At 36.1% G+C, this 17,119-nt stretch overlaps 1 protein-coding gene across 1 annotated transcript in view; it reads left to right on the forward strand.

Moving 5' to 3' along the window:
* LOC149774565 (conopressin/neurophysin-like) overlaps nt 1–16,656 on the forward strand; it is a 72,784-nt gene extending 56,128 nt beyond the window's left edge. The window contains exons 2-3 of the mRNA XM_089945039.1: nt 14,839–15,043; nt 15,864–16,656. Coding sequence (XP_089801165.1) covers nt 14,839–15,043; nt 15,864–15,970 — 312 coding nt within the window. The 3' untranslated portion in view covers nt 15,971–16,656. The remainder of the gene's footprint in view (nt 1–14,838; nt 15,044–15,863) is intronic.
* Nucleotides 16,657–17,119: the final 463 nt, after the last annotated feature.

The raw sequence follows: 17,119 nt of genomic DNA on the forward strand, positions 1-17,119 counted from the left end.
ATAACGTTGGCTATCTGTTGAATCTTGGGTAATTATTTTTCTTCATCCATTGCAATTGTTTAATCGCTAAGTACGAAATTTTAGAAATTCAGAGGGTTTTTAGTTTGTTAATTTGTAATCAAGCACACGCACACACCCAAATGACCCCCGGGTACTTTAGAATTGAGCTTTAATTACACGATATTATCAAAATGGCCAAAAATGAATTTGCACAAGATGGTGCATCACGTGTTTTTGCAACGTTTAAAATGGAATGTGATGGTATATAAATTGATTCCACATAATGAATGACACGAGCGTTTACTATTGTTAATAATCTTGTTGATGACAGCCAGTATATATTCAGAATTAAATTTATTGTCGAACACATCAGCGAAAATGTTCCGTCTTGGATTATTCGTGATAAACTCGACCCTGTTAAGGTATCACGTCGACATAACAATGTCGTCACGATAAATTACAATTATAAACCAGGTATTTTAGCAACAAACCATATTACAATAACGCATACCCAGTGTCCGCTGTTGTTTACGCAATTTATCGTAAAAATGAACCAGACACAGATGCTCTTGCACCGATGAAAACAGGCTCGTTAAATTGTGTTGCTCAACGTATGTTTGAGCATTTTGTAAACTCCAAACCTGGAAATGGACATACAGAATCAAGAATAAAAAAATAGCACAATGGAAAAACTTTCTTATCAACGGAGCTAAGATAGATGACGTGGTTATTTTAGAAAAAAACGTTGAAGTTTCCAATAATTATTAAAACATTCACAAGCGAAATTTTGTACTATTCTGGTAAATACTGCAGAATGGTCCTCAAAAATAATTGTATATCATCACAATTTGCATGCTGGACCGACGCTGTGACATAATTTGCAAGAGAGAGAGAATAATACGATTTTACCAGGGTGACATCTACGAAGAGATCTGCAATATACCATCTGAAGTTATTTAACGGAATTAATCACTCCAATAAAATATGAAACATATTTTGGTAACATATAACATAGATAACGATGAATTACTCAAAAACTGTTTTACGGCGTCGTCTGTTGTTGGGCATATATCCCAACAAACAAAATAAAAATTATGGCTACCAACTCCAAAAGAATTTCTGGATGATGTATCACAATCTTGTGTCGAATTTGGTCATGGCGGTCTGTGGAAAACAAACTATAATTCCTCCGATATGACTTCCGTTGACAATGTCACTACTTATCCGGCGACTTTTCTTTGACTTGCCGAGTGTCATCGTTATTTTGAACGATTCGGCCACCCAACACACGAAATGACACTAGTTGCAATAAACGGGCTACAAGCAAATATCGATCTTATTGGATTTGCGGAGAATGGATCATTCGAGTTTTCAGCAAGTTTTCATCCGGCTATACTAATTTGGCTCGGCTGTTTATTTAATAAATCAGATACCAAGATCAACGACTACAGCTCAAAACTATCAGCGTGGTTGGGCTCCAATAGTGTTATTACGGTATATGTTAGACACTAAGATTTTAATGTTGTTAACGGTAACCTCTGCGATGATTTCGTACAAACAACAAAAAACAAGTTTGGAGCACAAAATATAACACATTCAAATGATTTCTGTCGCCAATGTTGCTGATTATCCGGAGGCTTTCCTTGGATTTGGTGAGTGTCATCATTATTTCGAGCGATTCGGGCACTCGACGCATGAAATGACAGGAGCTGCAATAAACGGGCCACTTCCAACTATCGATATTATTGGCTATTTTAACGGGATTGATACACATGCACTACGAAATATTCATCAGACATGGTGTCCCGGCGACATGGACATAGGTAAGGTTAAAAACATCTACGAGAATGCTTAGAAAAAGTCACATGGATTCATCACGATAAGTTTACATGATCCACAAACACGTTATCAAAATGGTCTCGATGAAATCTTTTATTTAAGAAATGCCCTTGTAATATTTGCCCAGATGAGGTATAGCTACCATCGACTGCGTCACACACTAGATTTACAGAAATCGTCGACGTGATATTGACAAAGTCAGCGATACATGACGACCTTTATCCGGATATCCGGATCTTTATTATGTCGGAGAATATCTGGAGGGCACCGTAACTTCTCCCATGCGGCATAGGTCTTTGGAAAATACTCGTCAATTATGTAATCGAGACCCTGCTGCATCTTATCGATGTTAAACTCAGGTAGTTTAAACGTAGGCAGTTGGTCTTCGGTGATCTTGAAACGATCAAGAAATAACTTTTGTTTGTTTCACCACTTTTGGTTGGAATGTCATCACCATAGCTGCTTAACTTTTCTATCATATATTTACGAAGGAGTTAATCATAGATTTCACATGGTTCAGATGTTGTACTATCTTAGTGATTCTTTGTTTAAGATCATCACTTGGATATTAAAGTATATACTGCCCAAGCAGCTTTCTTAGATCATTTTGTGTATTTTTATGCTCTCGAGATATTTTCTAAGTAATTAGCATTTGTCTAACAGAACCCATATAAATTTCCTCTACCATATGTGTTCTCCTATCATATATCCATTCCTTATAATCATGGCTACCTGCGTCTTCCTCTCTAAGGACATCTTAGTCAGCCACTCCAAGTAGAGTCTTTATCTCTCCGCTTGTCAGAAAAAAAAAAAAAAAAAAAAAACATTGTGGGTGGTATCCATACGATGGTTCCTTTATGAATTGTTTGTGTCTGATAAATAATCAGATCGTGGGGGTTGTGGTAATCCAGTATAAATTAGCGCTTTTAGCGGCCATTTCAACATCGTTGTGATTGACGAGATATATATTTCAACGGCATAAGTGGATTCCGCAGAATCTCCGCTGATATTTCAATGTCGGCGCTCAACGTTGGCTCGTGCACTTTGATATCGATCTTTGATTCGTTTCCTTCTATTATCGATTTAATTGTGAGTTGAAGCTCATCATTGATTTGTTCGATTTGATTTGATCCTGTTAAGATTATAACTACTTCCCATATTGGGGCTTGCACACCAGTTGCATCAGGGGAGGTTTTATGCGAAAAAAACAGTGAATTTTTGGCGGATATATCTACTAAATGATTTTTCTCAGATATCTGACCAACTGTAAGAAAGTCTTAATTGTGCCAGTGCGATTTCAAGTGAGCGCCCATTAAGACACACCCTTAAACATTTTTATTTTAATCGCTGCTGCCTAAAACGATGCTCTAACACTTATCGATAAGCGGTTGATCAGCGATGACGAATGGCCAGACCTATACCCATTATCAAGTTTGCCACCAGTAAATAAATGCTGACAAATAGCAGTTGCTTTATTAATGATTTCTTAGAAAGTGTTAACGGCTTGTCTTCCACCAGTAGGAATATATAGCCGATCAACATCAGCGAGGATGTTATTTGGACAAAGTTTATCTTGAATCACCGGTGATTCAATGATCACATTACCACCCTGCTTCCTAAGACGTCTGTCGCGAGTGGCAAGGCCACTTCCGGTCGCTCCTTCTAGTTCTGGTTCAAGAGAGCGCTGCTGGACTGCCTCTGACTCGACTTTTCTCTTTTCCTTCTTGTTTTTAGATTTTACACTTGATTTCTTTGTTTTATTTCTGATTCTTGAAGTTGACGATCAACCTTATTATTTTTTTCTTGTTTTTTTTTTTTTTACTCTTTTCTCTTTTACTATTTCAATATACTCATCTACCGTCCGGTTAAAAAGTTAAAAATTTTCGTCATGATTTTTCACCTGATGTCCACCGGAAAAAATGCGATATGTGTATTTACACCAATTGTCGTGACTTGTAGATTTAGTATATTCGGGTTTTATATATTTTCTCTTTCTTGCAACCAAACGCGAAAATATGTAGCATTAGGATGTTATTCTTGCTAGCATCAATACCTTCATTGGTATGTTTTTCCATAATGCTGGTTTAAACTTTTGATGTAGGTGGTGAGGGTTGATGACGGCCAGCAATATCAGCAGGTAATGTCTCAAGAGTCTTTTGTGATTGATTTAAATAACTGCTCTGAACCTCTGTAAATTCCACCAGAGCTTCCAGCTTGCAGCTGCTGTTTTGCAGAATCACGGTCTGGAAGATACTTCTTAATTGCATCTCGTTGTTGTCGAGCCAATTTAGCTGTACGAGTTTCCATGCTAAGTGCAGAATCACTGATTATTATTTTTAAAACAACGATTTAATTACAGATCACTAAGTCAGCAGATATACAAGGTTTAACTGTATTATGGTAACGTAACGTATCTTTTCAGCTACACAGAATTGCCAGAGTCTCAGTTCTAATTATACTTAACCATACCCGCTATTCGTGTCAAGCCACTAAAAGTACCTATGCGCTATTAATAACACGCAGGCTTTCCCACAACACGGTCACGTGTCTATTGCATTAAATACCTATGTGCTATTAATAACTGGCTGGGATTTACAAGGTAAAAATCGATAATTATGCACCCTATAGGACTCACGGTACTAATTCAGTTCCATAGTAAACCTATGCAAACACCATGATATTAAAAATGCATTAACTTCAATCTTTTCAGTGCTCATGATCAAACCAATATTTATCAGTATAGATGAAACCTGGACGTCAGCTTCTTAGAGGAAAGGATAAAAGCCGCGGCATTTTCTGGACCTTCATGTATTTGAAACATGTGCTTTCCATTCCGCTCCAAAGAGTCAGGTGCTAATTTTAATAATGAGTGCTCCAAACTGAAGACTGTTAAAGGACTGAAATTCCATCAATAAAACACCGTCTCTATGTTTTTTCACTTACAACTGGGATAAGCTCTCAAAAGATTCTTTTTCCTGCAACATAACTTACATTATTAATCAATCCTGGTCAGCCTAACCCATATATAATCCATTTTATGTTCACCAATTTCCAGGCTCGTTCCCATTTTTCCATACCATTAGTACAGTATGTCCTATAGAGAATACTAGCTGTTACATTAAATATAAATTTAAAAGACTAGAATACTTGATAAATAAAATTTACGATCTAAATACGCGTGTATGTTTAATGTTTGTCTGTTTGATTTAGTTATATATTTAATTTCAGCTGTATATTTATAAGAGTCCGGTGGCGAGGCGTACAGACAAAAAAACTAAAAGCCCTCTGAATCTCTAACATTTTGTACTTTGTGATCACACAATTGCAACCTGATCGCAGGATCTTTCTTTCACTACATTTTTAATGATCCTTTTTAAATAAAAAAAATTGAGGGGGGGTCTCTTCTTCATAAAGGGTCTGATTCCACAATGGAGGTTTTATTGATGAGTAACAAAATTTTATCGGCCTCCATTTTTTTCCGTTTTCGGTCGGTCCCACCAAAAGAAATTGATAGCGTACTCTCACACAAGCCTCTGATTGGCCTTTGGACAGTTTAATGAATCAACGCTACTTGGCTAAAACATTTTTATTAGCCCCCCCCCCCCATTTTGCAGTACTGGGCCCTGATGAGAGCTCCCCACCAACACTCGGTCGCCATGTGTATGTGGTTTCCGCTTGATTAGAGTTTTTTTTGGGGGGTGTCTTGTGGTCTTTGGAAATAAGGCCAACATCGACCTCAAATCAGATAAACACAGTAGTTTGATTCGTCGGTAGTGAGGTCTCTACGTTAGACTAAGTTGGAAAGCGGAAATGCTCCAGTAAAGTTCCTCTTTACTCTTTCTAACTGAGCACCACATCAATTAAATTATCCCTTTCTCACTATATAATATAACAAAGATTGTATAACACTCTGGATAGCAGGTTCTTTTGAAAGAGAAAACTTCTTGCTTGATTTTTTAGAGATGTTTGAGTGGTGTGTGTACGTGTGTTTTTGGATTTTTAACGTAGCTTTAACAATTTTTTCAGTCTAACAGCTTATAGCGATGTATAGAACTGGGGCATCATGCCGCAGATATGTGGCATGATGTCCCACCCCGGTCACATTATCCTGACACCAGGCTGACCAGTCCTAACAATAACCTCCTTATCCTGAGCGCCTAACGAGGAAGCTGTTAGTACCATTTTTATAAGTCTTTTTTGTGATTTGGCCGGGGTTCGAACCAGCGACCTACGCATCCGAGGCTTACGCTCATACCACTAGGCCCCCGGAGAGGTCCTGAGTGATGCAAATTGCTGTATTTGTGTGGTGACTAGTTATAGAATCTTCTGATAAAACTAACGATGATTCACGGATAATTTCCCCTGACATTACACCTTTTTCTCACTCTCAGGTTACGCCATTCAGACTTATTTTGAGGTATGATATAATCTGCCTGCAGAGGCGAGGGAATGGCGGAGCAGGCTGCCACCCTCAAAAGAGTTAAATATTCTAAACGTTTCGTACAGCAAATTTCCTCGATAGTTAGATGTTAAAACTGTGCTCTAAAAATTCTCTAAACGATATTTCTGGATCCGCCCCCGGCTACATAAATCAAGCAATTTTTACTCATCAAAGAAACTTCTATAAAATGCGAATTTAAAGTACAAAATATCTTGATTGACAATAACAGATTTTATATCTCTGATTTTCAAGTCAACCATGACTTTGTAATAAGTATGAACCATGAAGAGTTGTTAAAGTTGAACTTCTAAAAATTACCATCGACGCATAGTGTACTATGCGGAAAAATGCAAGGTCTAGATCGTCGTAACGTTTTATATTGTAACGATATGGACTAAAGTAATATTATCGTTTTTTTTGGGTATGTGTATTCCTTGTCGATATACACATGCATAAACCTAACATTCTAGCAGGACTTTTTCTCAAATGCTCTCGCTAGCCATATGGCCGCTCCGTTGCCTAGTGGTTAGAGCGTCCGCCTCGGATGCGGGAGGTCGTTGGTTCGATACCCAGCCGAGTCAAACCAAAGACTTACACAAATTGTACTAACAGATGCCTCGCTTGGTGCTCAGCATTCAAGAGGTTAGTGTTAGGACTGGTCGGCCTGGTGTCATAATAATGTGACTGGGTTGGACATCATGCTACATGTCTACGACATGACGCCCCAGTGTTAAGCATCACTATAAACTGCCACACTGCAGACATCGTATATATATGACTGAAAAAATGTTAAAGCTACGTTAAAAATCAAAACCACACACACACACACACACACAAGAGTCGACTCTGGTGGCATGTTCACTTAGGTCTTTATCCTGCCTATATTGTACTATTTTGTAGGCTAATATATATCATGACTTAGAATGCGTGAAACTGGCAAAGTATCTATCATTGGTCTAAAGCACGATCTGTTTTACAACACCAAGTTAACATATATGTGTCCAATATACCTTGCGATAAATGAATGTTCTTAACTTTTTTTTTTCCTACAGACATAATTTGTCTAAGTTTGTATCCCATTTATCATGAGAATGGAAACAAGATAATTACGTCAACTTTATATACTTAACTGGCTTGGCTCATAAATGTTTGACACTTCAAAAAAGGCTTGAGAGAGTCACTTATCAGTTAATAAAATACAATTTTCTAACATTAATATTACCTAAAAATGTGCGCCTCACTCCACTGCTTTGTAGCAATTGTTCAAATACCCCGAGCTAAAAACAAATAACAAAATAAATTATTACGATGGTTAACTCATTGTACACAGCTGCTCCGAGACATTTTGTAATTCTCGAGACTGATTATTGGGACCCCACCATAGGTTCCATCTCACAGATCCCCTGTCGAGATGGTTGGGCCCCTGCAGTGATATTTCTGGATCCGCTCATTCAATATTGTTGTCATCATCCAAAACTATAAACTCGTAAATGCAGATCGAAGTGGTCATATATAGTGGTCATATATAATTCATTAAATTTTATCATCAGCAATTAATTTGATTTTTTTTTCTGGTACCCCTGTTGAGCTGGTGCCCTATGTACGTGCTTAGTGTGCTTCATGGATAATCCGGCACTATAATTGTCTTTCAAACGAACATAAGTGACGTGTTTCTTTGTTGAATTTGTTTAACATTCTTGTTACGATAATATTAGCAGTAGAAAGAACATTGAAGTAAGAAAATAATGTTTTGAAACGGATATGCTCAAGAACTTGCAATTCTAAAAAATTCTCGTTTAGGCAAATTTTGCGATTATGTTTGTTTTGCTTCCCACAGATCTGTAAACTTGGACGAGATTCGCACAATTTAGATTTCACTTTTCTCTCAGTCTACTATATTTCGTTGTGTCACTTTACATATTTTCCGTGCAATTTTTTTAAAGAAATTATGCCATACAAATATAGGTAGTCTACCCATCTCACCCCTACGTGTATCTGTACTTTGCGATAAGTGGGGGCAGACACATTTCCGTTATTCACGCCGCAGTTGTGATATGCTATCATTGTTGTGCCAGGCTTCTTGCAGCGCACATCATAGGGTTCAATTATTATGAAAAAATTGTTTCTAAACATTAAGTCGCCAAGTGGATAAAAGCAATATGAAGCGCGATACACACATCATATGCGGATCTAATGTAGCCGATCGCAATATTCCAAGGCACTTATTATACGACACATGTTCCGGAAGTGGCTAATGTTTAGCTTTGTAGTCGGGAGAATGATGCCGTTACCTGACATCGTATGAGGCCGCTATGTGGTACAATGTTTGTTTGCATGACAATGGACCTCAGTGTTCACTAACATCATTTATTTCATTGTATGGTTCTAGTTTTACTCAGAAATTTCTTTGATATTATCATCCGACGTTATTTCAGAACATGTTACTTTCATCTGGTATCAATACGTTCGCTTCAATGGCTGATTTTTATTCATAACTCCACACATTAAATTGGAACATGAATAATTTCAAGCGGGGAAACTCCAAGTATAACTTTATTTCACGATAACTATAAAATTTCGACACTACGTGAAGCACTACATAAAACCAGATGCACGCTAAATTTAAGACTCCCACATCTTGATTTACGAGAGTAACCAAGAAGAAACAATCTATTAACATTAGCAATATCACACTGAGACAAAAACTTTACTGCTGTGAAATCAATGATCCCGGGTGGCAACCTCTAAAAGTCATCACACATTTCAGCTGGCATTAGGGTGAGAGTAAACATATCTTATTTCACAAATTTGTAATTAGAGATTACAAGAGCTACAACAGGAAAGAAAATGGATTCGAACAAAAACCATTAGCTTATATTCTCCTTTTCTGATATAACAATTGTAATATCTATCTATCTATCTATCTATCTATCTATCTATCTATCTATCTATCTATCTATCTATCTATATATATATATATATATATATATATATATATATATATATATATATATATATATATATATGGAGATTTTATAAAGTTTAAACAACTAGTAGTAGGTAAAACGCGATGTTAAATAAATAAGGAAAGTAAAATGATAAATTAACAGTTAAAATGTTTCCAGTATTGTGCAGAGTTAAGAAAATACGGATTAAAGAAAAGGTAGTGACAACAATAAATAAATTAATTCCTCAAATAAATAAATAAATAAATAAATAAATAAATAAAAAAGGGACAAAAAGCAGGATTAAAAGTGAACAGTACTTCCTTCTAGAGAGAGTCATTGCGGAGGAGATGGCGAATCATTTGGGAAAATAGGGGAAATTGTTGTTTGCAAATGTTCTGATCCGTGTAAGCGCATGCTTGATAATAGCATGTACGCCTAAGAAAATCTTTTTGACTTTTCAACACAATTTTGAACGGCATCGAAAATACGAATATTTACTTCACAAGGAAGCGTTGTACCACCACACAAGAAGGTAATTAAAGTTAAATTACTAGTAAGGGACTGAACAGTTCGATGTGTTCCCAATACAAAAATAAGTGTTGCACACATTCATCAGATTCACGTCTGGAGATTCGATTTATATTCCTTGTAAATAAATATTGATTAAGTGAATTGCAGCTTGTTCTAACTCGGGCGTGAAGAGGTGGAAATTTTCTTCCACCACAATTAAAGAGTCTGGGAACAAACGTGTAGCAAGTATTTAATGTGTTTTTTGGAGTCTATTTGACATGTCTCCAATAATGGGGTTGAACGGTTTAGGATCAAATTAAGCAGGGAAATATCCTATTACTGAGACATGAGTAGGTAAAGTAAGCTGACTTTCTACCGCTATTGGATATGCGAGTTCCAAAGGCAATGGTTCAGCTAATACAATCGAGACTGGGAAAGACAATGATGTTAAATAATGCATTAAACAAAAGGCTCACATAAGGATGACAATCCATCCCATTACCACGTAATTTTCAAACATTTTTTTTATTCTTTCGGGAAGAATAAGGTCTTATTGATTCTACATGTATTTTTATACATGAAATATTCAGCTGCTTTCTAATGCCAAGATGCCATATTATCCTGGAAAATGACATTAGCAATATATTCTGAAATCGCAAAATTGTAATTACTTTGTTGATAAATGCTTTTGGAACCCTAACAAAAAAGAATTAAGATCAGGATTTAATCTTCATCCTTGTTATCAGTGCGTAATTGCATTTTTATTTGAGAAGCAGATATTTATTTTAAGGGCAGTTTATTCAGCGACATATTATGGGTGGGAAAGAGATGGGGTTGGAATCAGCGACAAATATCAATGTGAAGTATGCAAGTGTTTCGAATACTAATATCACTTTATCAACAAAACGCTTGCTAAAAACACAAACACACACACACACACACGCGCGCGCACGCACACGAAACTATGTACATACATTTTGATTTATTGCTGTTCTATTGAATACTTGACCAACTTCCACATACCAGTGTTCTGTTATTTGGCACTTCCAGAACGGCCAGCTGGTTTGCCAGGCGTATAATCTGCCTGGATGCTTGCGGAATAGAAGACGGTCTGGCCATTACCGGTACAGGCCACTCCATGGGCCTGACTGGACAGACAGATTTCTCACTGAAATCTCCGTCACAGTAAGGGAATGTCGTCGATGGTACGGCTAAATGGACGGCATCTCTTATTGTTTCGTATTGTTGTAGTAATAAAAATATGTTTTTATATGTACAATCATTATTTTCGAAACGTTGACAATGATTAGTATCTTTAATTACTATTTAATTAATAAAACTGCTTCCCAGTGAATCCCTTTGGTGTTTATTGGCTTTTCCATCACATGACATAAAAGCAAGTCCGTTTTTAAAAGTCATTATCGCTGATCAGTTTGGACTGTTGACTATACATAAATAGAATCTAAAGATACTAATAAACATGAAAACATGAAGACTACCCTTTTACTCATGTAACTCTATGAACCTACCTTGCAAAGATGACTTTAACACACACTCACACACGCACATACACACACACACATCCGTTCGCCTTTAAATGTTGAAAATATCAAAATAAAAGAACTTCCGCACTTAGAGACTAGTTACAATTTAAAGTAATTCAAGTACAGTACATTCGTTATGTCCATTTAGTGCTGTCCTCTGTAAAAACTGATATACAACACCTTTTATTTTGGTTTTGAATAGGACAATTTCTGGGACTGTAATTTTGGTGATGCTGACTTTTGATATCAGAGATTAAATTCTTGAAGACATGTCTCGTTTTGACAAATTCATATAATACAAGCATCATTTATATAAGTATGTGTGCACAAAGCTGAAATCGTTTTTTAAAGACTGCACGGATTATTTACCCTGCTTACACCAGGCAGTGAATTAGTGGACTTTGTGTGAAAAATAATCTTCACTGGAGTGAAACATTGCACAATTTTTCACTGGTTGGCAGATGGCATGTATGACATTATAACCATGACATACGAAATTATTCTTAGACGCTTAGGTACTCGATAGTTTCATATGGCCGCCTCCTCCTAAAATAACCCCAGTTTAAATTTTTTTTAAAAAAAACAACAAATTATTCTGTTTTCTTAATGTATTATTACTTTGAATTGGGAAGGAGAACTATGATACTGTTTAGATTTTGTTGTGAATTATCATAAAACACATCACAACATAAACGGTAAACCTCTGACAACGCCAGGGATTCAGTAACAAATCTGCTCCTTCAGTCTATTATAATCGTAAATCTTGCTAGCGAAACGTTCAAAGATAATATAAAAAGACAATTTGCTTGCTACGAGTGAAATAGGGACAAGCATTTTCACCCACTCAATAAAACAAACCCGTTATTCACTTATTTCAAGCAAATATCCTATATACATTCACGAAAACGATCTTCTTTATCTTCGTATTACATGAAACATCCATTTGTAATGTGCAACGAACCCAAATGGCCTACTCCAAGATGAAGGTGAGTAGCTCAAACGGGATTCCAAGCACACGAGAGACTACTTAAAAAATGAAAACAAACACGGACTGATGGGCATCATTTCCAGATCAAATATACTATATTATGTACGAATTTTACCTGTGTATAACGCCAGGATATTTCACCTGGATCTACCAAAGAAACTACAGTGTTTGTATATGGATTTTACCTGCGCATAACACCACAATATTTCATTTAGGTCAATCAGCATATAGGACACGCGCGTATGCTGGCAAATTATTGTCAGCACTGTTCACCTAAGAATCAAAAGTAGAACTAACAGTGTAGATAATAACCTAGCAACACACTGTGAGAAGAACTGTCTGGATCTCCTCTGATCACAGTTGTATTATACGCTGACAGATACGGTAAATGAATGCGCAAAAGGGTAGATTAATGAGATTTAAAGTATGTTATTTTTTCTAGTCCTGGTTTCTAAGCTGCTCTGAACAAAATCGAGATATATATCAAGAGTTGCAGATACTAAGTCATCTCCAGTATTTGACAGCTGAATTCCATATTTTCTGGTATAAACGGTTGAACCTGGGCACTGTATACCAACAATGAGTTTCAGATTCTACAGGATGTCATATTAGTATCATCAGAGCCCCTGGATCTATTCAGAACCACGCTGACTTCTTCGCATATATGCAATAAATGTACATGACTATTGGACTCATTTTAGTACGGAAATGAATCAAATGTACGTGTTGGGAATTACTAACACAGAGTTAAAACTGGGCTAATACTCAGTTTGGTGGAAACAAAATTAATCAGCCCGATTTCAGAAACATGTTAAATTATTAATTAAATATTCTAACTATACTTCTCGTCACTTCTCATTTTCTGCCCAAGAACAGGGTTATTTTTCTTGTTTTTATAGTGTGAGGACTTTATAACGATGATAAAGATGCAGTTGGGTATAGCATTTGAAGCGAACGTAACATTTTGCGAAATTGTTCCTTCTTGTGCGAAGTTGTCTGTGATTTTGTATTTCCGCCAAAACCGTCTCGAATTCAACCGCACTAATTATGTTACCCTCCATTGCCACAAAATACAGTTTACTGATCGTGTTTAGACTACTTCGTGCCGCTGAAAACAGTTCTGAATAAACATGTATTCGTGAATGCAATCGTATCGAATTTTTTTTTTGCGAGCACAACCAGAAACACCGGTTACTATCTAAATAGCCTCGACAATAATTCCTATTGTTGCACTTATGATGATTGTTGTTGCCCTGAGCCCTGTCAACAAGACCAACTGCAAAATCCACATCACAACCATCTTTCCTTTTTTCAGCCAGATAAGTATATATACCACCCATCGCTGTTTTATCTCCTACTCTACATCAAAAGGTACAGTAATATTGAGGCTATGCGGATAGAGTACTTTACCGAAACCATTACTCAACTTTACAGTAACTCAAAATTTTTAATCTGACCTTATCAAACAAAAGGGCTTGTTTGGTTTGAATTAACATACAAGTTTGCAAACGTACATATAAATTCATCTGCAAACGAGAATAACACAAATTCCAGCTTAGTATCCGCCCAAACTAATTAAAATTACCCATCAGTGAATATTACGCTAATTCGTGTACGACGAGACTTTTGTACGTTTATATGCAGTAACATCAAATCTCTTGCATCTTTGGTAAATTTCCTCACTATCTTTTGTTTTGATGCTTTTAATAATAGCTTCTGAACATTGTTTCCGGTGCATGCGTAGCTCCATTTCTGCGTCATCATACCACATTTTAGAGTGATTTTAGATTGCTTTCTTATATTAAAGCCTAAAACAATATTTTGATTTACTTGCTCCTGGATATCTTAGCAATCACAGCTAGAACATCCTCTAAAATCATCAGTCAATTAAGTCTTTGTTTTAGACTCTTCTGACGTAGCGGGTGATTTAGTGAACATTAGACACTTAATTTGTTTCTTGCACAATATTATATAAGCTTTTATTACATTGTTTTGCTGATAAGTCTTGCCTAGTTTAACTCGTTCAATTTCTAAAAATCATTCCTAAATTAATCAGTTAATCAGTGTGTTGAACATGTCGCTGAAAACGCAAATAATATCTTTTTAGCGTCTTTGACTAATCCGTATCATGCAAACAAACGATACAGTGATTGATGTTGTTCTGCCACATGCTTTATATCCCAGGCATTCGGTAGAGTCGTGCACTTGAAAGAGTGTCATCCCTATTGACTTTATGTGATGCTGATTTAAAACAACTTGTACGTATGTCACCACAGATATTTGTTCTGGACGTTAAGCACTGGTATATCTTAAGGTACCACAAAAGCTAAAATTAGTGGCCTAAGTAAGCAATGACAGCGTAATGCAGATTCTAATATTAATTTTGTACTGTAAATCATTTTGCGTACATTTGTGATTAGACCCGTCGCTCCTACCTTGCCTAATAGCGCTGCAGATCAACAGAGAAATGTGTCAGAGTATAAGAAGACATCAGGTATCACCATCAAGTTCCTTAGTTACGAATTATATTATGATCGCCTTTATATGGTATTACGATCTATGTTACAGTGCCAGTCCTGCGGTCCGAACAACAATGGACAATGTGTAGGTCCCAATATATGCTGTGGTGATTTCGGTTGTCACATAGGCACAAGAGAAACTGCCATATGTGAGAAGGAGAACGAAAGCGTCCAACCGTGCGAGAGACGGGGGCAGTCGTGTGGAACTCGGGGGCAAGGTGTATGTGCAGCAAATGGAATATGTTGCGATGACGGTAACACACACACACACACACACACACACACTTCTCTCTGTCTCTTTTGCTTGGAAACGTATTTCAACTACCCATATTATATTCTGTATTTAGAATAAAAAGTATATTGCATTGACAACTGATCCATTCTGAGACTTATGTTATTTAGGAGAATGTCATAAAAGTCCCTTACATGACCAATAGGGACGGTACTACCATTATAGCAAGAGTAAGCAAAGCAAAGGAGCCCAAGAATACAAGGGGCTCACAAGCGCAACCAAACAAACTAATTTTTACGCTGCGTGAAGAAACTAGGAACAGGCTTGATACCACCCATCAAATACAGTAATTTTGGATCCGCTACAAACATTGTATGGGCTCATTGGTAAGCTTTGCATAGGGCCCCAAGTTGCCTAGCTACACTACTGATAACCAATGATGCATGTAGCTCTTAATCGGATTTCAATCGGTTGAAAGGTTGATGCAATCAATTATTAGAAAACGTAATTATCGCAGATTGCAGAACTGTGTTACCTTTGAAATAGAGTTGTCCTAGATATTCATTGTAAGACAAGAGTGTTGCAGAATTCACAACCTACAGTTTACCGACTGGAATACCTATTTCTTTGTTAGCGTCCTGTGCTCAAAAGTGATTTAAAAGACTCAAAGAAAAAAAGTTTTATTTTATTATACGTAGACGGCTCGTATTTATTATTGAAGTATCTATTGGTCATCTATCGAACTCTCACAGCCATGTATTTAAAGATCATAAGCGGAAATGTGCTTTATTTATTTATTTATTTATTTATTTATTTATTTATTTATTTATTTATTATTTTAGATGCCTGTTCACTGAATTCGAAGTGCCGGTTTAACGCTGAAGCTGGTGAAGGCCTTATTAACCTTTTGAACCAGTTACTGCAGAACGAAGATCTTGAAAAGAAATAGAACATCGACGAGAAATGTTAGGACTTAAAGCATATCTTAGTGAGAGATATTCTTTACTTAAAAGGATTGTCTATTTTCTCATATAATAGTAAATGAACAAATTTTGGGAGTTCTATTATCTTTTTTTTTATATGACGGCAATGCTTACATTTCAAGTCCCAGTCTCTTCCATCTTTATAATTTTGCTTTATTTTGGACAATCCAACGACACCATACATGTGTTCGTCGAGCAACCTTTGTATATAAGATGTGGATTGTGTTACATTTTTCTACTAGCTTAATAATTCTGAAGGCACGCTTATAGTTTATGACTTTGAAGTTTAATATTTAATTCCTAAAACTTATAATTGATGTATAAAAGAACTTCAAATCGATAAATAGCTTTGAATGGGATCCATACTTGTTTTGGAACGTAACATTACTAATGTTTTAGATCCTCATGTCGGACAAATATACATACCTTAACTATTTTTACCTTTGCATGACAGGTTGACGAAATATTTGGAAAAAAAATTCGATAAAAAGATTCCATTATTATATGCGCATATTTTGCAATTGAGCTATTTTCTACAAAATGTGAAAAATTGAAGAAAAATCTTGGATAATTTCTGTTTTGTTATTTGAGATCAACAATATATTTCCATCAGTGTCCGATCGATGGTTTCAAAATAAACATCTGTACACTAGTCTGTCATCTTTTCCTTGATTCCCTATACCCACCTTCCTGCCAGCCTAAACCGGTTGCCAACAGTTTTTTATTGTTGTATCTACTTATTATTGAGTATACTTATTTTCGTTTAGCCCTTTATATATATCTGTGAAATTATATTTTATAATAAGAGAAAATATATTAAAAGAAAACTAATTTGTAAAGAAAGGAAGTTTAACAATTATTTAGTTCACGTCGACTGTATACTGAGTCCTATCATTTTATGCATATTTGACGCGTTCTTGATGCAGAGAAATTGAAGAAGGTTTGAAAGAAGAAGAAAATTAAGAAATCATGGAGAAAACGCTTTATGATAACTACTGCCAAATTATTTGGGACCATACACATTCACCATGACTTCTGGGAAGATAGGATTTCATAGCAGTTTAAGAAATATTTTTTGACATATTATACCAATTATGTTATATAGCACAGGTTTT

Source organism: Sinohyriopsis cumingii, unplaced genomic scaffold (genome assembly GCF_028554795.1).
Source record: "Sinohyriopsis cumingii isolate HCF-2022 unplaced genomic scaffold, ASM2855479v2 utg000198l, whole genome shotgun sequence".
NCBI lineage: Eukaryota > Metazoa > Mollusca > Bivalvia > Unionida > Unionidae > Sinohyriopsis > Sinohyriopsis cumingii.